Source organism: Ictidomys tridecemlineatus, chromosome 7, assembly GCF_052094955.1.
Source record: "Ictidomys tridecemlineatus isolate mIctTri1 chromosome 7, mIctTri1.hap1, whole genome shotgun sequence".
NCBI classification, from domain to species: Eukaryota; Metazoa; Chordata; class Mammalia; order Rodentia; family Sciuridae; genus Ictidomys; species Ictidomys tridecemlineatus.
This window is the reverse complement of record NC_135483.1, coordinates 155,974,163-156,000,641: the sequence shown is the minus strand read 5'-3', so window position 1 is coordinate 156,000,641 and position 26,479 is coordinate 155,974,163. Positions and strand designations below refer to the sequence as shown.

The following is a 26,479-nucleotide window of genomic DNA, read 5'->3' as shown; positions in this document are numbered from 1 at the left end:
CCTTGGGGCTGAGGCTGCACCTCAGTTGGTAGAGTGTGTGTAGAGTTGCCTTCCACGTGTGAGGCACTGGGCTCGATCCTCTGCACCACATAAAAATAAATATTGTGTCTGTCTATAACTAAAAAATGAAAATTAAAAAAGTACTCCTTGCCATTAAATCTCAGGTACACCCCAATATAATAATACTGGGTGGTGTTAATACACCCTTATCACCAATCAAAGCATAAGATCATCATAAGATCGTCAAAATATAAGATCAGTAAGGATTTCCAATCTAATACTCTAAATCAAATGGACTTAATAGACATCTACAGAGTATTTCACCCCAAACAGCTGAATTTACATTCTTTTCACCAGCTTATGGAACCTTTTAAAATAGACCATATTTTGGATCACATTGTAAGTCTTGGTGAATACAAAATTGATATAATCCTATGCATGCTATGGGAGCATAATAGAATGAAACTAGAAATCAATAGCACACAAAAAACAATAGAAACCACATAAATACATGTAGATTAAATGATATTCCTTTAAATGAAGAGTGAATCGAAGAAATCAAATTCTTTTTTAAAAAAATATTTTAAAATTGTTGATGGACGTTTATTTATTTGTATGTGGTGCCGAGAATCAAATCCAGCACCTCACGCTTGCCAGGCAAGTGCGCTACCACTGAACTATAACCCCAGCCCCAGAAATCAAATTTTCAGTAGCAAATGGAAACAGATAAAACATCAAAATCTCTGGGACTGTATGAAAGCAGTTATAAAAGGAAAATTTATAGCATTTAGAGTCTACATTAAAAGAAAAGATCACAAATAAGCTTATATTTCAATGTCTTAGAAAAGGAAGGACAAACGATTTCAAATCAGAGGAGAAGACAGGAAATAATAAAGATTAGAGGCAAAATTAGTGAAATTGAGAATAAAAATACAACACACAGGATCAATGCAATGAAGAATTTGTTCTTCAAAAATAAAAAATAAGATTGATGAACCCCTAACCAAATTAACAAAAAGAAGAGAAGATCCAAATCAATAAAATTAGAGATGAAGAAAGAGATCTCACTACAGATACTTCTAAAATACAGAGGATCAGAAACTGTTTTGAAAATTTATACTTCAATTAATGCAAACTCTAGAAGTCATTGACAAATTTATAGACACACATGACCTTTTCAAATTGAACCAGGAGGATATAGAAAATCTAAACAGACCAATATCAAGTAATGAAATTGAAAGAGCAATTAAAAGCCTTCAACAAAGCAAGCCCAGAACCAGATGGATTCTTACTGAATTCTACCAGACATTTAAAGAAGAATTAATACCAGTCTTTCTCAAATTATTCCATGAAGTTGAAAGGGAAGGAACACTCTCAAATACATTCTCTGAAGCTAGTATAACCCTCATACCCAAATAAGACACATCAAGGAAAGAAAACTACCGACCAGTATCCCTGATTACTAAAGATGCAAAAATCCTTAGTAAAATATAAGCAAACTTCATTCAAAGACACATCAAGAAGATAATACATCATGATCAAGTGAATTTCACCCCAGGGATAAAGATTGTTTCAACATATGTAAATCAGTAAAGGTAATTTACCACTTAATTAGAATTAAGGACAAGAATCACATGATTATCTCAATAGATTCAGAAAAGGCCTTGGATAAAATCCTGCACTCATTCATGCTAAAAGTACTAAGAGAAGCTGAGGATTACCTCAACATTACAAAGGCTGTCCATGACAAACCCAAAGCCAACATCATATTATATGGACAGCAACTGAATACTTTTTCTCTAAAATCAGGAACAAGACAAGGATGTCCACTGTCACCATTTCTGTTCAATATACTTCTAGAACCACTAGTCAAGCAAGAGAGGGAAATTAAAGGGATCTACATAGGAAGTTATCAAGTCATCTCTGTTTGCTAAAGACATGATCCTATATGTAGAAGACCCCCCCAAAAACTCCACCAGAAGCCTTCTAGAGTTGATAAGTAAATTTAGCAAAGTAGCATGATACAAGATAAAAACCCATACACCAATAGCTTTCCTATACCTCACTGCTGAGGAAGAAATTAGGAAAACCATTCCATCCACAACAACCTCAAAAAACAAAACAAAAAACTCTTGAGAATTTATCCAAGGAAGTGAAAGATCTCTACAAGAAAATTTATAAAACACTGAAAAACATCAAAGAACTTAGAAGATAGAAAGACCTCCCATGTTCTTGAGTAGGCAGAATATTGTCCAAATGGCCATACTACCAAAAATAGTACACAGATTTAATGTAATCCTCATCAAAATACCAGTGACATTCTTCACAGAATTAGAAAAAAATCCTTAAATTTATTTACAAGATTGAGAGACCCAGAATAGCCAAAGCAATCCTGAGCAAGAGGAGTGATGTAGGAGTGATGTCCCAATACCTGACCTGAAATTATACTGCAGAACTATAGTAACAAAACAGCATGATTTTATCAACAAAATAGGCATGAAAACCAATAGAACAGAATAGAAGACATAGGGACAAACCTACATTCTTAAGGCCATGTGATACTTGACAAAAGGTGCCAAAAATACTTGGAGAAAATGTCTTTTAAATAAATGATGCTGGGAAAACTGGGTAGCCATATTGTAAGAATGAAATTAGACATCTCTCTCACTGCACAAAAGTCAAATCAAAATGGACCAAAGACTAAGAATTAGATTAGAAACCTCTGCAACTGCTAGAAGACAAGATAGTGTCAACACTCCATTATATCAGTGTTGCCACTGACCTTTAACAAGACTTTTAAAGCTGAAGAAGTAAAACCAAGTGGAATGCTATCAAATTGAAAAGTTTCTACACAGCAAAGGAAACAAGTGAAAAGAGAGCCTACAGAAGGAGAGAAAATCTTTGCCAGCTACTTTTCTGATGGGGGATTAGTATCCAGAATATATACAGAACTCAAAATCAACACCCAGAACCCAAATAACTCAATCAATAGATGGACAAAAGATCTAAACATTTATTTCTGAAAATAAGAATTAGAAATGACCCACAAATAAATGAAAAAAAATGACATCTCCAACAATCAGGGAAGTGCAAATCAAAACTAACATTAAGATTTATCTCACTCCTGTTAGAATGCCAAATTATCAAGAACACAAACAATAATAAATGTTTTTGATGATGTGGGGGTAAGTTTCACTCATGTGTTGCTAGTGGGCTTGCAGAATAGTACAACCACTCTGGAAAGAAGCATGGAAATTGCTCAAAAAACCAGGAATGGAACCATCATATGACCCAGCTATCCCAATCCGTAGTACCTATCAAAAAGAACTAAGATCAGCATATTGTAGCACCTCAATGTTTATAGAAGCACAATTCACAATAGTCAAATTATGAAATCAGTGCTGATGCCTGTAAATAGTTAAATGCATTAGGAAATTGTGGGAGTTTCAGCCATAAAGAAGAAAAAAAATATGCCATTTGTTGGCCAATGGATAGAAATGAAGAACATCATGCTAAGTGAAATAAGAAGTCTCAGAAAATCAAGGGTTGGATGTTTTCTCTCATGGAAGCTAGAGAAAAAGGAGAAGAGGAGGATTGGATATTATAAAAATATGGGGAAGATGAGTAAGAGGAGGAGAGAGGGAGAGAACAAGTATGGGAATGGAGATTAAGTACAGAATGAATTTTTAAATATCGTGCTATTTGTACATATACCATAGGAAATTTCACTTTTATGTGTAAGTAAAAAAAATAATAAATAGATGAGTAAAAAGATCTGTATAGTAGAGGAAGAAGAATCGGGGGAAGGAGGAAGGGAAGAAAAAGGGAATATCAACTGAAATAGAATTCCACGCATATGCAAATTCATGGAGATGAACTCTACTACTATGTAGAACAATAATGCTCTAATAAAAAAGGGGAATCCTTAAATTTTTATTCCATACATGAAGTAGCATTTCTGTTTTCCTTCCCAGTTGAAGTGGATTTGAAGAATGGCTAAGTTTGTTTCTTCCTTTCCTTTCCTCCTCCTCTTTCTCACCCCACATTCGTTTTGTAGTAGAAACAACTACAAGCTCCTTCAAGCCAACTAAAGTGAGTGGAATATAGTATTGTTTTGTGTTTCTCAAGGTATTTTTAAGATGCTGCTAGCAGAAGGGTTTTGTGATTATAGGAGACCAGAGTATGCTGTCCCAAATAAGCTGCTTTATTATAAGAAGTATTATTTTGAGAAATAGCAGACATGGTGAAGCCCTGAAAAAACACAAATTTCCCATTTGTAAGAAAATTTACACAGAGGTGGAAATATCCATTTGTAAGGGTGTCTTACTGGTTGAAACAGGAAGAGAAGGAGGACTAAATCATTAGAGAATGATTCCTATCAGTGAAGAAGGCAACTCAAGTCTTTAAAACAAACTGTATTCTTGTTTTCCATGCTTTTTCTGGTCACCTTCCTATCATTTGCCTCCCCTACATATTTCTTTCTTTGAAGACCCTGTATAAGCTAGAGTTTAAGACCACTTCTTGGAGAACATTTTCCGTGTGTGTGCACATATTTGTTATTCTCTTGTTGATTTGTCCTTTGTTTTAGGAGCCTTAGCTAAGAACTCGGAAGGGTCCAGAGAAATTTCTATTTTCCTTCCATTTCATGATCAGTAATGGAAAAATGAGTTTTAAGCATATTTTAGAAGGATATGTTCTGATTAATTGGGAAGTGGGAATTGGAATGGAAATAATAAGATACATACATAACTCATATGATTTTATTAGGACAGAGGCCATCCAAATAGAATGTTGACTAGTGCTCAGTTAGATGGGAGCTATTGAATCAGATTATATTTAGCTACTGATTAATGTCACTTGAGACATGTCCTTGTGATGAAAAGAATGAACAGTCCTCAAAAATTAAATTATGTTAATATATTACAAAGATCTGTTAGATACAATAGATACTTTTTTCAGTTTGAAAAGGTATTCTGTTTTTGCTGCTGTTAGTGACACTTGAAAAGGAGACATTTTAAGAAACCTTTTTATAGTATTGTGAAGTGCTGAGTTTTTCTTAACACAATTTAGTGGAAACTGAGATCTTAATGAAACCTGAAAGAAAAGAGAAAATAATTTTATGCACTAATATTGAACCTCAGGGCTATAAATACCCCAAGAACATTGCTTACTGATCCCAAAGAAAGAACTTGAAGACTTGGTGAAAAGGTTTTGGATATTTTATTTCTCTTACACTCTTCAGTGGTGGCAGCTGGGATACAGTGGAGCACTACACTGCATCTACGAGCTGGAGGAATGTATGGAGTGGGTTGCATGTTCACTGCACAGTTGGATTTATTGAGATGTTTTATGTGAACATTATTTTACTTTAGAACCAAAGTCACTCTGCTTTGTTTCTCACCTGAAGATTGGAGATCAGGGAAGAGGACTGTTTTCCCTCTCCAGTTCCTTTGTTATTATATTCTTCAGAGTCCTTATCTGTCTGCAGACTGTCCTAGGATTAGTGGATTAGAAAAATTTATGTGTATACTTTCCTTCTGCTCACTCCCATGTCTTTTAAAAAATCATTTAAAAGCTCTTTAAGATCTGAATAGAGCCTTGTTTAAGACAGAAATGTTAGTAATACAGGAGGAGATGTGATAGGGAAAAGTGAAATTTCCCTTGGATTTCTAAGTGTTTAGGGTGTGTTTCTAGGTATTCGATTTGTGTTCACTGTTGAACTTTCTCCAAGTTGTGGCTGGATATCTTCTTTTTCTTTACAGAGAGAAATCCCCCACTAGGATTCTCCTTATTTAAAATTTGCTTCTGTCTTATTAGGAAAGAAGGATTGCCTTTAGTTGCAGAATTTCTCAAAGTGAATTTTTCTAATTTTTTTTTTTAGTTATAGATGGACACAATACCTATATTTTATTTTATTTTAATGTGATGCTGAGGATTGAACCCAGTATCTCATATGTGTTAGGCAAGCGCCCTACCATTGAACTGCAACTCTAGCCCATCTCAAAGTGAATTTTTAAGGTCATTTAGTTTCATCTTTTCTTCCCTTTCCTTTTCTATTCTCATCCTCTAACATGCCTTATGCTGATTGGCAGCCACCTCAGGTGATCTGTTTAACTTTATCTCATCACTTGTTTGTCTTATTAGATAGAACTCTTTATTCTCTACCTTCATCTATTTCCCCAACCCATTTTAGTCTAAGTATAGAATTGGGGCATGTTCTCATTTTCATACCAAGAACTTGGCTTCACTGCCTTTACTCCCCATTTTAAAGTATTGAATTCTTGGAAATAGAACTTTGACTTTCTAGAAGTATAAATATTCTTGACAATGTTCACATATTTGCAAGTTGTCAATTGACAGGGAATTCTTTCACTTGTCCATATTGGTCAGGTTTTTGGTTCATTATGTTTTTGGTTGTGAAAGTGCCCTATGTTCTAGGTCATGTGGCTGGCATTTCTTTTGCCATTTTCACTTTTTCTGAATCTCAACCCAACATGTTGAATTGGTCTAGAGAGTTCTATTCCTTATGGAGCATCAAACTATTTCACAGAAAAGAAAGGGGGAGGAGAGCACCTTTGTCTGTAAATAAGCTCATTCTTCTAAGGGTATATTATATTAGTTTTGAAACTAACTAGGGCTTATTATGACTTTAGCCATTATTTGAGATTGTTCTCAAGTATTTTACCAAAGTAGCAAAACTTTTTAGGTGTGTACTATATATTTGGTACTGGTTAACCTGGGGATAAAATAGTGGGCAAGACAGATGTGTTTTCTTTTATCATGGAGCTTTCTGTCTAAATAGACAGATACGGGATGGTCTGGGAAAACATGAGAGTGCCAGCCTCAGCATGTATGCCAGTGTGAGTGGTTTAGTGATGGGCATGAGGTAGGGCAAGAATTGTGGAGGAAGTTATATTTAAGCTGGGACCTAATGAAGGAGGGGTTAGCCTGGGAAGAAGTTCAGAGTAGAAGACAGAGTATAATTGGTGCCAGTGTGCAAGGGTTTGATACAGTGTAGAAGGAAAATGTACAAGTGAGAGATAATATTGTATGTGGAAATGAGATTGGAGAATGCTAATTTTGGGAAAGTTTAGTGTACTCAAATTATGAAGTGTCTTTTTTGGGAAGATGGTGGCGAATAGAGTGCATCACCCCCGTGTACCGCGTCACTGTGCAGGTGAATAACGAGTTAGAACTGCCAAAAGCTATCTTGTTAGGAATTTCCAGCAAAATTGGGGTGCACCGAAACCTAGAGGAAGGATTTCCAGCACCCGAGGATCAATTACTGGGGCTACATCACGAGTGAACCGTGCGCCCGGAGATTCAGGCTGATTGATCGGCGGCCCGCAGCCAGAAACTGCGGCGCGCCGAGAAATGGCGTGCCAGCAACACAGAGAAACGGTGCTGTGGATTCTGTGGGGTCCTGCCAACTGTGCCCTCATTGTGCTCCAGGCTGAGTTCTGGGTTTGAAACAGGGGAGAGAAACAGTCCAGGTCTGTCCTCCACACTGGACAACCCACCGAGGAAGCCAGCGGCCACCATCTTGGAGAGCTGATGTCACCATCACCAGTTTCCGACAGATCGAAACAAGTTCAGTAATAGAACAGGTGTGTGGCATTTAGCCCTCCTCACATACAGCGGGGAAATCGCATAAAATCTCTCCCTGGCTTTCCGGGGGCGTGAATATCAGAGTGAACTTGAATAGATGCGTGGGGAAAGGTAAAGGCACCTGACCTCCAATTCCCCCTCCCACCAGCGGTGGAAAGGAAACCTGTCTCGCCAGCTCTCGGAGGAGGGGCTATTGGAGGGAATCAAAACAATAAGGGGGGCTGGGGATGTGGCTCAAGCGGTATCGCGCTCGCCTGGCATGCATGCGGCCCAGGTTCGATCCTCAGCACCACATACAAATGAAGATGTTGTGTCTGCCGAGAACTAAGAAAAAATAAATAAATGTTAGAATTCTCTCTCTCTCTGTGTCCCTCTCTCTCTCACTCTCTCTAAAAAAAAAAAAAAAAAAAAAAACAATAAGGGGCCGGTTCACAATAGCCTCACTCCTCATCCAGGAAACTGTAGGCCCAGAGTGTAGCTTGAACTGCAGAGAGGTATCACACTGGGGAAGGCCTGTCTGGCAGGAGAAGCCAGGAGACTAGAGTCCAGGAATAAACCTAAGCTAACAGGTTTTGAGAGACACGACACGGGGCGGGGCGGGGAGGAGGGAGCAGTCTCACATGAATGTTTTCCTACAGCCGGAGGGCAAAATCTTGGCCCGGAAGGCGCAGCACCACCTACTGGAAGTGAAGAAAATAGAAGCCTAACAGTGCCTTTTTAAAAAATTTTTAAATTTAAATTTTTTTCTTTTTTTAATTATTGTTTTTAATTGTAATTTTTATTTTACTCATTTTTTTATCATTTCTTTTTCTTTTCTATTCTCTCCCTCTCTTCTCTCCCTCTCTCTTTCTTGGTTTGCTTCCTTACCTTTTCCCCATCTTTACTCTTAAGCAAGACCACACAGATTACATATAATTTACTAAATGCAAATAGATGAATACTATGGTCTATAGTCCACCTAAGCCCTTAACTACCCCCACGTATTCCCGTCTATTCTCTTGTTAATATCCGCCTGCATTTGAGCAACCCCCCAAAGAAGCTAACATATACTAACCTCCATACCATCAAATCGCCCAACCTTAACATAAAATCCTAAGTTCAAACCTCAGTTCTTATATGCCATCAAAATCTGTAGGACTTTAATGAAACTAATGAATTTACCTTAAATCACAATTAAATCCTACATCTCTAAACATTGTCTCCCAACACAAAGGAGAGATATTGGAACTATAAAAACCAAAACAAATTTAAAGGAGAAAACAGAAACACAGCAGTCAGAGTTGGAAAGTAACGTGAGCACCATATAAAAACAAGGGAAAAAAGGATTGCAAACAATGCAAGACAACTTAAATTCACAGGAGAACCTAGAGGCATCAGAAAAATGGACAGAGAAAGAACTCAAGGCATACCTAACTCAGATGGAATGGAATCTTAGAGAAGACATTAGACAGCAAGTCCAAACAATGAAAGTATACTTTGAAAATGAATTACATAAGCAAATTCAAATGGCAAAGAACGATCTCTACCAGGAGATAGAGATTTTAAAAAACAAATCAAACAGTAATCCTAGAAATTCAGGAAACCATAAACCAAATTAAAAACTCAAACGAGAATATTACAAATAGACTAGATCAAATAGAAGTCAGAACATCAGATAATGAAGACTAAGTTTATCAACTTGAAAAGAATATAGTCAACACAGAAAGGATGCTAAGAAATCACGAGCAGTCCATCCAAGAGATATGGGATGTCATAAAAAAACCAAACTTGAGAGTCATTGGGATAGAAGAAGGTATAGACGTTCAAACCAAAGGAATGAACAATCTATTGAATGAAATAATTTTAGAAAACTTCCCAGATATGAAAGATGGAATGGATTGTCAAATCCTGGAAGCCTACAGGACCCCAAACATACAAAACCATAATAGACCAACTCCAAGACACATAATTATGAAGATATCCAACATACAGAACAAGGAGAGAATATTAAAAGCTACGAGAGAAAGGAGGCAGATTGCATTCAGGGGTAAACCAATTAGGTTAACAGCTGATTTTTCATCACAGACATTGAAAGCAAGAAGATCCTGGAACAACGTTTTTCAAACGCTGAAAAATAATGGATTCCAACCAAGAATACTGTATCCAGCAAAATTAAGCTTCAGATTTGACAATGAAATTAAAATATTTCACGATAAACAAAAGTTAAAAGAATTTGCAGCCAGAAAGCCAGCAATGGAAGGCATTTTGAGCAAAACACTACAAGAAGAGGAATGGAAAAACAACACCCAAAACTAACAGTGGGAGGTAACTCAGTAAAGGGGGGAAAAATAACCCAAGAGGAAAAACTAGCCATATTAAAATAAATAAATAAATAAGCATGACTGGAAGTACAAACCATATATCAATAGTAACCCTAAATGTTAATGGCTTAAATTCACCAATGAAGAGACATAGGCTAGTAACCTGGATTAAAAAAAACAAATCCAAGAATATGCTGCCTTCAGGAGACTCATATGATAGGAAAAGACATACACAGCCTGAAGGTGAAAGGTTGGGAAAAAATTATACCACTCACATGGTCCTCGGAAGCAAGCAGGAGTGGCCATACTCATATCGAATAAAATCAACTTCAAACCTAAGTTAATCAAAAGGGATAAAGAAGGACACTATATATTGTTAAAAGGAACCATCCACCAACAAGACATAACAATTATCAATATGTATGCACAAAACAATGGTGCTGCAGTGTTCATAAAACAAACTCTCCTCAAGGTCAAGAGTCAAATAGACCACAACACAATAATTATGGGTGACTTCAACACACCGCTCTCTCCATTGGACAGATCCTCCAGACAAAAGCTGAATAAAGAATCTATAGAACTCAATAACACAATCAATAACCTAGACGTAACCGACATATATAGAATATATCAACCATCATTAAGTGGATACACGTTCTTCTCAGCAGCACATAAATCCTTCTCAAAGATAGACCATATATTATGCCATAGGGCAACTCTTAGTAAATATAAAGGTGTGGAGATAATACCATGCATCTTATCTGATCATAATGGAATGAAACTGGAAATCAATGATAAAAGAAGGAAGGAAAAATTCTGCATCACCTGGAAAATGAACAATATGTTACTGAATGATCAATGGGTTACAGAAGACATAAAGGAGGAAATCAAAAAATTCTTAGAGATAAATGAAAATACAGACACAACATATCGGAATCTATGGGACACAATGAAAGCATTGTTGAGAGGGAAATTCATTGCCTGGAGTTCATTCCTCAAAAAAGAAAAAAACAAATAAATGAACTCACACTTCATCTCAAAACCCTAGAAAAGGAAGAGCAAAACAACAGCAAATGTAGTAGAAGGCAAGAAATAATTAAAATCAGAGCGGAAATCAACGAAATTGAAACAAAAAAAAGATTGGAAAAATTGATAAAACTAAAAGTTGGTTCTTACAGCAGATGGGGTAGAGAGAGAAGATGGGAGGGGAGGGGAAGGGCGATAGTAGAGGATAGGAAAGGTAGCAGAATACAACAGTTACTAATATGGCATTATGTTAAAATGTGGGTGTGTAACCGATGTGATTCTGCAGTCTGTATTTGGAGTAAAAATGGGAGTTCATAATCCACTTGAATCTAATATATGAAATATGATATGTCAAGAGCTTTGTAATGTTTTGAACAACCAATAAAAAAAAATTTTGAAGTGTCAAGGTGATAGGGATTCAGTTGTGAGTCTAGAGAGGTAAGCAAGGAGTCACATCAGACTTCTAGTATAAGACATGTTAAGTAATATATCCTGATAGCAACTTGGAGAAGAGTTTAAGACTTTTAGCAGAGCCATTGAATAGAACAGATTTCCATTTTAGAAAGATAACTTCCTTGTGGGAACAATGAACTGGAAGGGGATAGGATTGAGATGAAGAAGTTACTTAGGAAGCTATTGCAGAAATCCAGGTGAGACATTATCATGATTTGAGCTGGAGTAGAGGTAATAAAGGGGCAGAAAATGGGATATATTTAAGACAGATATTCAGGAGGCAATTTGGTGGAATTTGATGATAGATTGTATTGACAGATAAAGAGGGCACTGTCTACTAAAATTTGGGAGGAGGAATGCCATGGAGTGAGCTGGTGATGGTGAAGGGAAATGAATTTAATTTGGGGTTTGTTAAGTGATAGATGCCTGTGGGAAATTCAGTGGGAGTAGTTATTTTGAACAAAAGTGCTTTATTGATTATATAAATCTGAAATCTGGTTGCTTTCTGGGCAAGGAGTGTTAACTTTGGGATTCATGTAGGTATAGTGAGCTTTAGAGTAGATGTTTCATACTATAAATTAACTCATAAGTGATTGGTTAACTGGGGAAATGATTTTAATGCAGAAGTCTGGAGCTTTTGTTTGTTTGTTTTCTGGGGATGCGGAGGTAGGGTGTTGGGAATAAATATATAATTTTTAGCTAAGCAGGAAAATGTGCTTGGCTCAGTTGTACTATGAACAGGAATTCTTTGGTCTGTATTTTTAAAAAGTAAAAGAAAACAAAAGCCTGTTCCTAGGGCATCTTCCACCATCAGGTAAATCTCCAGGTCTTGGCAAACCCTCTAACACATAGCTGCACTTCTACCTGCATTGTGTTAGCACTTGATAGTCCTATTCTGATTGAAGTATTGCCCTTATTTCTACTTTATTTCTGTGTATTTTAAATGTCTGCTGTGGTAGTCCTTGTTGCCATGGAACTGCCTGACTGATTTGTCTAAATCACATTTCCAGGAGCATTTATAGTTTTAATTAGCACTAAAATTATTAAGTTGTTTAGGTTCTGAACAGACTGCCCCAACTCTTTTTCCTGTAGTCTCTGTGCAGTTTTATAGAACATTGGGATTTGTTTTAAGAAACTCATCATGTTACAGTAGAGATGTCTTATATTGAAAATTTGTCAGTACAAAAGATTATACATAGAAATGACAGAAATAGTGACCATCTCTGCTTCTTTTTATATGTTTGCTTTGTTTTCTGTGTTGTACAGCCTCAGCCTTCTCAGATTTTTGGTTTCCAACACCATATAATTTCAACTTTTATTTGGCTCTCATATCTTCTGTAACTCAAATTTCAAAAGACCTTTTAGCATATTTGCCTGTCATCAACTGACAACTGCCCACTGTGTTTCTTTTTAAATACCTAAGAGTAAGAACCTTGTCTAATTCACTTCCCTCTCTTTTCTCCCCAGGCCTCCAAATTCTAAAAAAAGTCTACATTGGCTGCCCTTGAATCCATTGTTCATCTTCTGTATAGCCCATGCTGAGGAAAGGGAAAAAAAGTTTCTAGGCAGAGCCAATTTCCATAGAGAAAAGGCAGTAATTGGGCACGCAGTGGCCTTCTCTTGTATGTCTTTGTTGCTTTAAAATTATATGATTTATTGAAATTGTAAAAGCTTAAAATTGTGGAGAAATGGCATGAACCCCTGTGGCTAGTGGAATGAGAGCACGGAAGAGCTGTAGAAGCTAAAGTCAGAGAGGTAGCTTGGGCCAGATTATGTAGAGCCTTGCAGGCTGTGGAATAGAGTTTGTAATACACACTTCTGCATACGATATATATTATTATATGTAAAATATATATCTGATTTATTCAGATATATCACATTTATTCAAATATACAAGATACATGGAGAAAAGTCTAAAAGGTTACTTACCAAATTGATAATAGCTGTGTGTCTCTAGGGAAGCCTGGCAAGACTAGGACTGAGAACTGTAATGTGTGAAATTCAAAGTTAATTAAAAAAAGGAGAGGTCAGCCAGGTGAGAACTGGAGGTCTGCCTTCTAGGAAGCTCTTGTGGGTCCTGAAGCTCAATAGAACATAATCTGAAACTGTTAATTCAGTCTCTTTTTAAAGTTCTTAGCAGCATGTTCCTCAATAGGTATAAAATTTCAGTTATAATATGATAGAAGTAGACAATAGAATATAAGGCAAAGGCCCTTAAAATAGTAAAGGAGATTATTAGTGTAACATTTTTTTACCAGAATCGTAAGATTTTATTATAGTTTTGAAGTATATACAATCTAATATGGGCTTATCTTGTCAGTTGACTATGTCCTAATGCAGTACCTATAATATAAATAATCACAATCATAATCTAACATTATAGATATAACCTAGAAATGTTAATAGCCAAGGTCGTTGTAGGTAGCAAATAAAGAATTTTATTCATTTCCATATTTATGGACATGATCTATTCAATTTTAAGCTTGGAATATGGTACATGAAGTTTATAAGAAATTGTGTGCGTTTCTAAGTATTTTATAATGAAAGAAAGTTTTTAAGAACTTAAAAATGGCTGAAATGAATTTGAAAACAAAGGAGATAAGAAAAATTTGATGAAAAATTAAAAGAATCAAAGAAATGAGTCCCTTTCAATTTTCAAAGATACACTGATTAAAAAGAATTGAGAAGTATAACAATAAAAGAAGTTCTAAATAATGTGAAAAGAGTGTATGTACCACAGGAAATTACCATGATGGGAACTAACATAAACTTGGATGCTTTGTTATCATGTGTACTTCATGTTTCAAATATGCTTGGTATTCAAATATCTGTCATATTGCCTTTTTCTATGACATTTAGTAGGTTTGAAATACTTTCAGTAGAATCTTTTAGTAATAAATTTTTAAGAGTTTTGTAATTGGCCTCATTAAATGTTTTTTTAAATTGTTCTAATTTGTTACACATGATGGCAGAATGTAGTTCAATTCATATTACATATATAGAGCACAATTTTTCAAGTAACTGATTTTAGTAAAGTATTTTCATACCATTTGTGTCTTCATACATGTACTTAGGGTAATGATGTCTAACTCATTCCACCATCATCCCTACCCTTTGACTGCTCCTTTCCCCTCCTTCCCCTTTGCCCTATCTAAAGTTCTTCTATTCCTCCCATGTTCCCCCCATCACCATTATGAGTCAGCATCCTCATATCAAAGAAAACATTCAGCTTTTAGTTTTTTGAGATTGGCTTGTTTCACGTAGCATTATATTCTCCAACTTTATCCATTTACCTGCAAATGCCATGATTTTATTCTCTTTTAATGCTGAGTAATGTTCCATTCCATTGTGTATATTTACCAAAGTTTCCCAATTCATTCATCTATTGAAGGGCATCTAGGTTGGTTCCGTAATTTAGCTATTGTGAATTGTGCTGCTATAAATATCCATATGGCTGTTTCCCTGTAGTATGCTGGGTTTTTTTTTTTTTAATAATTTATAGTTGTTGATGGACCTTATTTTATTTATTTGTATGTGGTGCTGAGAATGAAACCTGGTGCATCATGCATGCTAGGCAAGCGCACTACCACTGAACCAAAACCCCAAAACCCCAGCCCTAGTATGCTTTTTTTTGTTAAGAGAGAGAGAGAGAGAGAGAGAGAGAGAGAGAGAGAGAGAGAGAGAGAGAGAATTTTTTAATATTTATTTTTTAGTTTTCAGTGGACACAACATCTTTATTCTATTTTTTATGTGGTGCTGAGGATCAAACCCAGCGCCCCGTGCATGCCAGGCGAGCACGCTACTGCTTGAGCCACATTCCCCGCCCAAGTATTTAAGTTTTTAAGTCCTTTAGGTATAAACCAAGGAGTGGGATAGCTGGATCAAATGGTGTTTCCATTCCAAGTTTTCCAAGGAATCTCCATACTGCTTTCCAGATTGGCTGCACCAATTGGCAGTCCCACCAGCAATGTATGAGTGTGCCTTTTCCCCCATATCCTCGCCAACACTTATTGTTGTTTGTATTCTTGATAGCTGCCATTCTGACTGAAGTGAGACAAAATCTTAGAGTAGTTTTGATTTGCATTTCTCTAATTGCTAGGATGTTTAACATTTTTTCATGTTTGTTGATTGATTGTATATCCTCTTCTGATAAGTGTTGTTTCAGTTTCTTGGCCCAGTTATTGATTGGGTTATTTGCTTTTTTGGTGTTAAGATTTTTAGAGGGAATGCTTTCAATTTTTCTCCATTTAGAATGATGTTGGTCTGGGGCTTAGCATAGATAACCTTTACAATGTTGAGGTATGTTCCTGTTATCCCTAGTTTTTCTAGCATTTTGAACATGAAGGGATGCTGTATTTTACCAAATGCTTTCTCAGTGTCTATTAAGATGATCATATTATTTCTTATCTTTGAGTCTATTGATGTGATGAATTGCATTTATTGATTTCTATATGTTTAACCAACCTTGCATTCCTGAGATGAATCCTACTTGATCATGATGCAATAGGTTTTGGGTTTTTTTTTTTTTTAATTCGATTTGCCAGAATTTTATTGAGAATTTTTGCATCTATATTCATTAGAGATATTGGTCTGAAGTTTTCTTTCTTTGATGTCTTTTTCTGGTTTTGCAATCAGGATGATATTTTGGCCTCATAGAATATGTTTGGAAGTGTTCCCTCTTTTTCTATTTCATGAAATAGTTTGAGAAGTATTGGTATTAGTTCTTCTTTAAAGGTCTTGTAGAACTCAGTTTTGTATCCATCTGGTCCTGGGCTTTTCTTGGTTGGTAGGCTTCTGATGGCATCCTCTATTTCCTTACTTGAAATTGATCTGTTTAAATTGTGTATATCATGGAGTTTGGGTATATCATATGCCTCTAGAAATTTGTTGATGACTTTGATATTTTCTATTTTATTGGAGTACAAATTTCTGAAATAATTTCTAATTATCTTCTTTATTTCTGTAGTGGCCATTGTAATATTTCCTTTTTTCATCATGGATGTTAGTAATTTGAGTTTTCTCTCTCCTTCTCTTTGTTAGCATGGCTAATGTTTTATCAGTTTTACTTATTTTTTCAAAGAACAAATTTGTGTTTTGTCAATTTTTAAAAATTGTTTCTTTTGTTTCAATTTCATTGATTTCAGCTCTGATTTTAATTATTTTCTGTCTCCTACTGCTTTTGGGGTTGATTTCTTCTTCTCTTTCTAGGGCTTTCAGATGTAATGTTAGGTCATTTATTTGGTGACTTTTTCTGCTTTTAAGGAATGAACTTTATGCAATGAACTTTCCTCCTAGAACTGCTTTCATAGTGTCCCAGAGATTTGAATATGTTGTATCAGTGTTCTCATTTACCTCCAAAAATTTTTAAATCTTCTCCTTGATATCTTTTGTAACCCATTCATTCAATATCATATTCTTTAGTCTCCAGGTGTTGGAGTAATTATTTTTTATTTTATCATTGATTTCTAATTTCATTCCATTATTGTCTGATAGAATGCAGGGTAGTATCTCTACTTTTTTGTATTTACTAAGATTTGCTTTGTGGCATACCATATGGTTTGTTTTAGAGAAGGATCCATAGCTGCTGAGAAGAAAATGTATTTGCTCATTGATGGATAATATGCTCTATGTATGTCAGTTAAGTCTAAGTTATTGATTATATTGTTGAGTTTTGTAGTTTCTTTGTTTAGCTTTTGTTTGGAAGACTACCTATTGGTGAAAGAGGTGTGTTAAAGTCTCCCAGAGTTATTGTGTTGTGATGTATTGACTCTTGAACTTGAAAAGAGTTTGATTGATGAACATAGGTGTTCCATTGTTTAGGGCATATATATTTATAACTGTTATGTCTTGTTGATGTATGGTTCCCTGAAGCAGCATGAAATGACCATCTTTATCCTTTTTGATTAACTTTGGCTTGAATTCTATTTTTTATGAAGATGGAATCCCCTGCTTGCTTACGTAGACCATGTGAATGGTATATTTTATCCCAACCTTTTACCTTTACTCTGGGGTGTCTTTTCCTATGAGATGAGTCTCCTGAAGGCAACATATTGTTGGGTCTTTTTTTTTTTAATCCAATCTACCAGCCTATGTCTTTTGACTGGGGAGTTTAAGCCACTAACATTTAGGGTTATTATTGAGATATGATTTATATTACCGGTCATTTTGTTTATTTTTGATATTTAGCTTGACTTGGTTTCTCCTTTGGTTGGCTTTTCTTTTATTGTAGTTCTTGCCTTTGCAGATTTTCATTATTGTTTTTCATTTCCTTCTTGTGGAATATTTTGCCAAGAATCTTCTGTATTCTGTAGGGCAGGCTTTCTTGCTGTAATTTCTTTTAAATTTTGTTTATCATGGAAGGTTTTTATTTCATTGCCAAATTTGAAGCTTAATTTTGCTGGATATAAGATTCTTGGTTAGCATCCATTATCTTTTAGAGGTTGGTATATGTTGTTCCAGGATCTCCTGGCTTTGAGAGTCTGGGTTGAAAAATCTGAGATCTGAATTGGTCCTCATTAAATGTTTATCTGAGAAAAATGATGTTGCTCATTTTATTTGATGAAATAAGTAAGTAAGTAGAATGTGTTAAATATTCTTTTTAAAATCATTGAAATTTGATAGAATAGCTTGGTTGTGCTTTTTGGATTATGGTGCCACTAATAAGCAACACTTGGTGGTTCTGAGAAAAGTCAGTATTCTTTAATACTACATCTTTGCCACATTTGTTTTAAAATGAGAGGGAAGTGGGGAAGAGAACATGAAACACTACTGATTGAAAACATCTAAGTTAAAACAAATTAGTTTCAGATTTCAGGGATTCCCTTTTTTTTGGTCTGGTAAGTTCATCTGAAATTGTGTGGTTTGGGTCTTCTCTCCAACCCATTTTCTGGAACAAATTCCTATGAATATAATTCACTTGCTTTGTATTATTTATTTTTATGCTTTCAATTTTTACGGTGTTTTTTAACCAAAAATTTTTTCTTATTTCCCTAGGGAGTTGGTATCTCAGTTCATGGACAATTCCGAGTGGCTACTGAGAAGTCTGTTTTTTCAATGCCAGAAACAGCAATAGGTAAAAAATCATTTTTTATGATTACTTTCAGAATCATCTTCCTTTGAAACACTTAAGCTTATACTGTTGTTGAAGGAATGAAGTAATGGAATCTTGTGTGAGATATAACAAAGAAAGGTTGGAAATATTATGAACAAATTTATAAAGGAAAGCAAGCAAGAAAAACCTCACAGTAACTCCAGGTTTATACCTTGAGTTTCCAGCCTTGGTGTGGTCCTTCATTTTGGAAAGTTAAGCTAAGAGGCCAAGGAGACCAAGGCATCTAGAATTCCCAGAAGAGAGGACCACAGAGGAGAGAGTTGCAGAGAGAACTCTGGAGCTCTGAGGGATTCTTGTGTAAGGAGGAGGTAGCCTAGTTTCAGGTCTAGGCTTTGCAATACTTAGAGGTCAGGCAGAGGAAGTAGAGCCAGCAAGGGAGACTGGAAAGATGCAGCCACTGGGGACAGTGGGAGAATGTGTGTGTACGTGTGTTGTCCTGGAGGGAAGAATGTGTTTAAGGATGGGAGGGTGCTTTCACTTGGGCAAAATACCATTGAGTCTCTGGGCAAGAAGAAGAGCAGAATGTTGGGCAAATGTAAGAAGGCCACAGTGGCTGGAATTTAGTGGCTAGTAAGAGATACAAAAAGTGGTCAAGGGCCCTGAAGGATTTTGATAAAGATGATTATTCTTATCCAAGACGATCAGGAAACTGTGAGAGGGTTTTAAGGAGTGCAATACTCTGATCAAAATTCGTGTTTTAGAAAGATCACCCTGGCTAAGAGAAGGTATCAAGGTGGATGGTTGTTTCCTTTACTGAGGTGGGTAATGACAGGAGTGGGGAAGGTCAGGATTCAGTTTATTTTTATGTACAGTAGCATGCTGCTTATTCTCTTAATTGTAGGAATCTTTGTCAAGTAGAACTAGAAAGAATTTTTGAGGTTTTGTTTTTATCTCAACTTCATTACATTAAGTAATCTTAAAATAGCTGTATGAATTAAACAGCTAGGGCATCACTGTTGTTTAAAGAAGTTCTTAAACACCAAAAAATAGTATACTGGTAACTAATTGTAAAGTATCCAATTGTTGTAAGTAGAGAGGGAATTTTAAAAATACTGATGGCTAAGGAAAGAGTAAATGCATGTGATTAGTATCAGTTACTTACTGATGGTTTAATAGAATGAATGGTATTGCACTAGTCTTTAAATATCTAGAATATTAGATAATTGATTAAGTTTCAGAGATGATTTAAATGTTGGTGATTAATTTTCCCATAATAACCCTTGGATTATGTATTTTTCCCCTATGCTTATCATTTGGAAAGAATATTTTTTCCAATTTTTATCTATTTCAGAGATTCTTAGGAAAGTAAATTGATGACAGGAAAATTTAGGTAGAATTATTGAGTACTTCAAGTACACAAAACAAGTATCATCTGATACTTTCTGCCTTCTATAGAAATGAGACATGAAGATTTTGAAAATACCCCAATTATCACAACTTGTAGTGAGTTCTTTGTGACATTGATTAAATTTAGTATTTAGTTTAATAATATTTGTAGTATAGATTTTACTGGCAGCTGGAAGTATTTATACTCCAGAGAGAAATGGCTATGTGACTTAAAGGAAGGAGGTTTTATTCACTTCTTATTTGAGTCATTGTTATTTCTCTTTGTTATGTTTAATTCCAGGACTGTTCCCTGATGTGGGTGGAGGTTATTTCTTGCCAAGACTTCAAGGAAAACTGGGTTACTTTCTGGCATTGACAGGATTCAGACTAAAAGGAAGAGATGTGTACAGAGTAGGAATTGCTACACACTTTGTAGATTCTGAAAAGGTAATTGGCTGTTGACATGGAATGTGGAGGAACTATAAATGGTTGAAATAACAGGTTTTTGGTAGACATGGGTGTGAATTTTGATTTATTGCTTTTAGCTGTGCAACTGTTTTAGTTAGATTTTTTGTTGTGACCAAAAGACCTGAAAAGAACTTAGAGAATGAAAGGTTTATTTTGGCTCACAGTTTCAGGAGTTCCATCTATAGTCAGCCAACTCCATTCCTCTGGACCTGAAGTGGCAGAACATTGCGGCAGAAGGGCATGGCAGAGGAAACCAGCTCAAGACATGGCAACCAGGAAGCAAAGAGAGGTCTTTGCTCACCAGGGACAACCCCAAAGGCACATCTCCAATGACCTACCTCCTCCAGCCATACCGCAGCTCCCTACAGTTACTCCATAAGATTAACTCTCATAATCCAAATATTTCACCTCTGAACATTCTTGAATTGTCTTAGCTTTTGGAGACACCTCATATCTAAACCATAACATCAACCTTGGAGAAGGTGCTTAAGGTTTCCAATTCTGTTTCCTCATGCAAAATGGAGATGATAATACTTGGATTCAGGGCTGTTTTGCCTGGCATCTTTAGTGAATATTTTTTAATGAATAAATAGAATGTTAAAAAAAAAAACCTATGTTAAGAAAATCTAATTATATAATATCTAAATTTAAAGATAGGCTTTTATGAAGACATTTCTGAAAGATTCTGTTATGGTAAGTTTCCCTAGTGTATTTAAAATAATTGCATTTGTAAAATATTATCTTGACTTCTATCTATTTATTTATTTATTTATTATGTATTGGGAATTGAATCCAAGGCTTCACACATGCTAGTCAACTGCTCTACCACTGAGCTACATCCCCAGCCCTTGGTCTTGACTTTTCTTAAACATATCTGTCTTGTGCAAGGAATACATGTTACTTATCTTAATTTTTTTTTTCTAGTAGTATGGCCAATTTTCTTAGGATAGCAAAGAGTATACAAATAGACTGAGTTTAAAACCTACCCTGAATTTAGCCTCTCTGGTTTCCTGGTTTTCCGTCTGCAAAAGGGAGATGATAATATTTCCATAATAATCAAAACTCGTTGTGTTACATGTAACAAACCTAAACAAATTAATTTGAAGTGATTTTGTCCCAGAATTCTCAATAAAAGGCCTGTGATTTATTCTACTTCACCTTGCTTAGTTCACCCTGACTTATATATATTTGAACCATATGGGTGGGTGGAATACACTGACTGCCCCATCTGTTCTGGGTAATGCACTTCATCTTTGGAACCAGAGAGTAAAGTCCACTTCTCAGGAAGCATGTGGTCTTCAATGAATATCTGATCTTGAGGAAAAGGTGTTTGGAGTTAGAGGAAGGAATGTTATAAAAGTTAAATTAGAAAATTTGTGTTTCATGCTTGGCTGTATGACTGACATACAGTAAGCATTCAGATTTTAACTGTTAGTATTTTAACACAACTTTCTCTGTGTATTTTTTTTTTTAAGGGTTAACCAGAATTTTCACTGAGAATTTCTTGTGTTACACAGGATGTCCCACATGTACCCATGTGTCTACTTTATAACATTCTATTTGGGGCACTGATACCAGAGATTGCATTAATCATTGGATTATTTTACAAATGCCTAAGGACTGTTAAAAAATATAATTCTTTAATGTCATGCATCCTCTTACCAGCCATTAACATAAACCAGTTGGATAGCATAAAAATGTATCATTTGCTTGCTAATAGAATTCCCTTTATTAACTTTATAAATTGGCTGTGCCATTTTTTATGTTAGTAAACCTTGATCTTGATCCATTACGGATCCTATGAGGTATGTGAAGTGTAAGAAATTGAAGTTGTTCCTGTACACTGTTATGAGGGCCTTCCATCCCATCTGGTTGAAGTTGCAGATCTTCCTGTTGTGGGTATCTTCAGTCACATTGAGTAAGCAGCTGTTTCATCCTTCCCTTGAGCCATGGACATTCCATTGTCCACTCTGGAAGGATATTCTTGATTATAGTAGAACTTAGCTAAGGATAGAAGAGGGAAAACTGATGTGCAATGCTTTTCTCTGTCATCTTGCCCAATAATAATACCTATAGCAGATAAACAGCCATTCTTAGGACCTATAGGAAATACAGAAATGAGTAATACCCAGTGAAGATGGGTTTAGAAGTAGGTACAAAAGGTAGATAAACATGTCTCATCTGGCAGTGTAAAGCATGACACATATAAAAACAGGATACATGCTAAGAAAGTACTCAAAGGATTGAAAGAAAGAGCATACCTGTACGAAAGGATTAGATGGCCTTCCTGTGAGTATCATCAGAAAAAGGCAAATAGAGTATATAAACATAAATAAAATAAATCAACCTCATGGCCAGGAAAACATTAGCTATGTTTTGGAAATAGTGAAAAGTCGCATTTAGTTGTAGAATAGATATGTGAATGACTAGATGGAGAAGTAAGTGGCAGTGATGACAGTAGCCCCTAGTTAAGTGTGGTAATTTTACTTAGAATTAATTTAAAATAAAATTTATAAATCAAATCTTTGATTATAATACAGGTTGAGTATCTTTTATCTGAAATGCTTGAGATTAGAATTGTTTTCGATTTTGGATTAGGGATACTCAACTTGCACCACATTTCAAGTGCTCCTTAGTATCTTCCATCTCTTATCTGTTCCTGCTAAGGCAATTTGCTTTGTGGGAATGACTCAGTTTAAGAGAGCATTTTAAGATAAGATTCTAATAAAAGAAAGAGAGATTTTTAAAAAAATGAAAGTTAATTTAAAAAAACCTTTCTGTTTCTATGGGTTTCAAATGTTAATCTTTTTATTTCCCCCGTAGGTGAGCATGTTAGAGGAAGATTTGGTAGCTTTGAAATCTCCTTCAAAGGAAAATGTCGCAGATGTCTTAGAAACCTACCATACACAGGTGATCTTGTCAATGCTTTTACCCTAGGTTTTAATTTATGGGGAAAGTGAAGTGATTAAAAACTTATCAGTTGATAAATAGTATAGTTTGTAGGTGTAAATAAATATACTGGGGATTGTTTTACTTTAAATCTTGGGGAGAGGACCAGTGCTTTGTTGTTAGAGTAGTCATCTGATAAGATGACTTCTTACTGTGCACAGCTCCTCTCATCACTGCTGGAGAACCTCAGCACAATGTCTTCCGAGGGCTTTTCACAACACAGTGTGGCATTTCTGTAATGGAGATTCAGTGTTCACACTGTTTTATGGAGCTGCTAAATATCTATCTATAATAATATATTGCAGTGTTTGGTTTAATTCTTAAGTTATCTAACTTGATTTTTCTTGTAAAAGCCAAGTATAAAAGCACTATACAACTCTAATTACACATGTTATTGAATACATACTTCTTCCAAAAAACCACTAAAATTATAATTGGGGAATAAAAAAGGCATAAAACCACAAAGTCGAATGGAACAGGAGACAATGGAAGACATGTCAACGTACTAGGAGCTTGAATTCTAGGATTTTTGTGTGTGCGTGCATGCGTGCGTGCGTGCGTGTGTGCGTGCGTGTGTGTGTGTGTGTGTGTGTTGGTGGGAATTGAACCAGGGACATACACATGCGAGGCAAATATTCTACCACTGAGCTACACCCCCGGCCCAACATTCTGGGAGCTTGAAATCGGCAGGCTCAGGTAGTTATACCTGAGAATGCTAAAATCATCCTTCAATGTGGGAAAGACAATAAGAAATCAGCTGATTCCTGGTATAGACCCTTTCTAAGGAGTCAGGGCCCTCTGAAAACTGGGTTATAGGGCTAGGGCTATGATTCAGTGGAAAAGTTTTTGCTTAACATGCTCAAGGTCCTGAGTTCAATCCCCAGCACCAAAAAGAGAAAATAGATTAAAGCATGGAATGGGGAAGAAAAACAAGAAGTTTTTTTGTTTGTTTTTGTTGTTCTTTCGTTTTTGAGATAAAATGTTTCACTATATTGCCCAGGCTCTGGGCTTAAACTACCAATTCTCCTGCCTCAACTACCAGGAGCTGGAGTTACAGGCATATACCACCATGTCCAGCTAAATTGTAAGTTTTTAAAAGCAGAACTCTAGAAGTCTTCCTTCTGTATAACCCAGAGCAACTGTCTTCACATAGCATGGCAGCAGAGTAGAATCTTACTCCGAGGACAGGTGTGGTTGAGATCCCCCTGTATTCTTAAGAGGTGGAATGTAACTAAATGGGAAGACCCATAGCTGCAATTGGCTTAGAGAACCAGCATATACATACAGTTTCCTAACTTCAGATCTTCACAGAAAAACAAGTATTGCTAGGGCAAGAGTAAGAAATTTAAATACAATAGCAAAAATGGAAAAACCCTACAACAGATAGATTAAAATTGACATTGAAGAAAACTCCAGGATAAGAGGAAGAAAAGGATAATGAGATGGAAAAGGAAGAGAAGGGAAGGCCAATGTGTAATTATTAGGAATTTATTACAGAGAAGACAAAGGATGAAATATTGAGAGAAACTGTACAAAAAGTAACCGAGAAATAAAGAACTCAAGTGCAGATTGACAGGGTCACTGAGTACTTGATGTAATAATGTGGCTATAGAGCTTATGAGGATTCTATCCATTTTTGTCAGAGCACTTAACAGTCTTTCACTTTATCAAATTGGATAAACATGAATTGGATTATGGTATGTGGAGATTGAAAAGTCTTACCAAAGAGTTCTGTTGAATGTGTAAGTATTAGTCTGTAGGAAAGTCATCTTGGATTTATTCAGTACTTTTTTTTGTCAGTGATTTAGGTGAGAATGTTGACAGAATTTTGACCAAATTGATTTGAAACTAAGAAAATAAGTTAGGTAAAAGTACATGAATGTAAAAATACTTTGAATTTAGAGGAATCTATTTAATAGTAACTATTGAAATTTAATGAACATACGTGAGAACCACCCAAAATACAAAATTTATAAGTACTGTTTTCTTTTTCTGGAGGTCAGAGCTGCAGGGACACCAGTAATATAGTAGGAATTTCCAGATCGGATAGAAAGTTGGCAGGATGATCTCTCAGATCCCTTGAAATCCTTAAACTCACAGATACATTTAAATGGAAATGTATCACATAAAAGTAAAAATATAAGAACATTTTGCCTTAACACTAGCAAGAACTAGAGTACAACATATCATCTGCATTTTGAGCACTTAATGGTAGGTATTTGAGATTGTTAGATATAATTTGACTGAATGTAATTATTTGTCACAAAGTATATCATTAAGGGCTGGGGATGTGGCTCAAGAGGTAGCGCACTTGGCTGGCATGCATGCGGCCCGGGTTCCATCCTCAGCACCACATACCAACAAAGATGTTGTGTCCGCCGATAACTAAAAAATAAAATAAATATTAAAAATTCTCTCTAAAAAAAAAAACAAAGTATATCATTAAAATGTAATTTTTATGGATTTAAAAAATTTTTGAATTCAAATTATTTCTTTTCAAACAGTCCAAGATTGATCAAGACAAGTCTTTTATTCTTGAGGAACACCTGGACAAAATAAACAGGTACTTTAAAAGACATCTTTATTATATTTATTCCTTTGGAAAAACTATTAAATTGAATTTGCTAACATTGTAATTATGTTGTATTTGGCAGTATACTTAATTCTATGATCATATAGCATAGTGTGTGCTTTTATTTTCACTTAAATTTGAAAGTAACTTCTTGCCCATCTCTTTTAGAGGGAAATAATAATCATTTATAATTAACTAATCTTCCATGCTAGTTTAGTTTAATTCAAATTCCTTTTTTAAAAAAAAAAGAAATGGGGAAGAAAGGCTAGAAAATAATAATTGAACTAACTTATCTTTTATCTTTGTAAAATCATCTTCTCTGAAGGTCTTATTAAAGCATCCAGCAAAAGGTTTTATAGGAGAAATCTGTCTGAAAGATTTGAGAAATTGACAAACTGGCCTAAGGAAATAAGAAGAAAACTATTGGAAAATAATAAATCCATCTCTTCATTTCACAAGCTTCAGGTTTTCTTTAGTTGAAATATTTATTTACATATAAGTACTATGGATGTAAGAAAGCAAATGAAAAGAGAAGATTTAGGTTTTGTTTTGCACTAATGATGGTAGACTGTGAAACCCTTACCCAGAGGAGTAATAATTCTGTTTCGTTATCCTATAAAATAGGTTAAGAAATTCTTCATTATTGCAGTGGGTCTGGGGGAAGCT

At 35.4% G+C, this 26,479-nt stretch overlaps 1 protein-coding gene across 2 annotated transcripts in view; it reads left to right on the top strand.

The window, feature by feature from the left end:
- Positions 1–26,479, top strand: part of Hibch (3-hydroxyisobutyryl-CoA hydrolase) — a 67,886-nt gene that overhangs the window by 25,840 nt on the left and 15,567 nt on the right. For both annotated transcript variants that reach the window (XM_013358213.3, XM_005324374.4), the window contains 4 exons: positions 18,381–18,459; positions 20,126–20,271; positions 23,116–23,202; positions 25,746–25,804. In XM_013358213.3, coding sequence (XP_013213667.2) covers positions 18,381–18,459; positions 20,126–20,271; positions 23,116–23,202; positions 25,746–25,804 — 371 coding nt within the window. The remainder of the gene's footprint in view (positions 1–18,380; positions 18,460–20,125; positions 20,272–23,115; positions 23,203–25,745; positions 25,805–26,479) is intronic.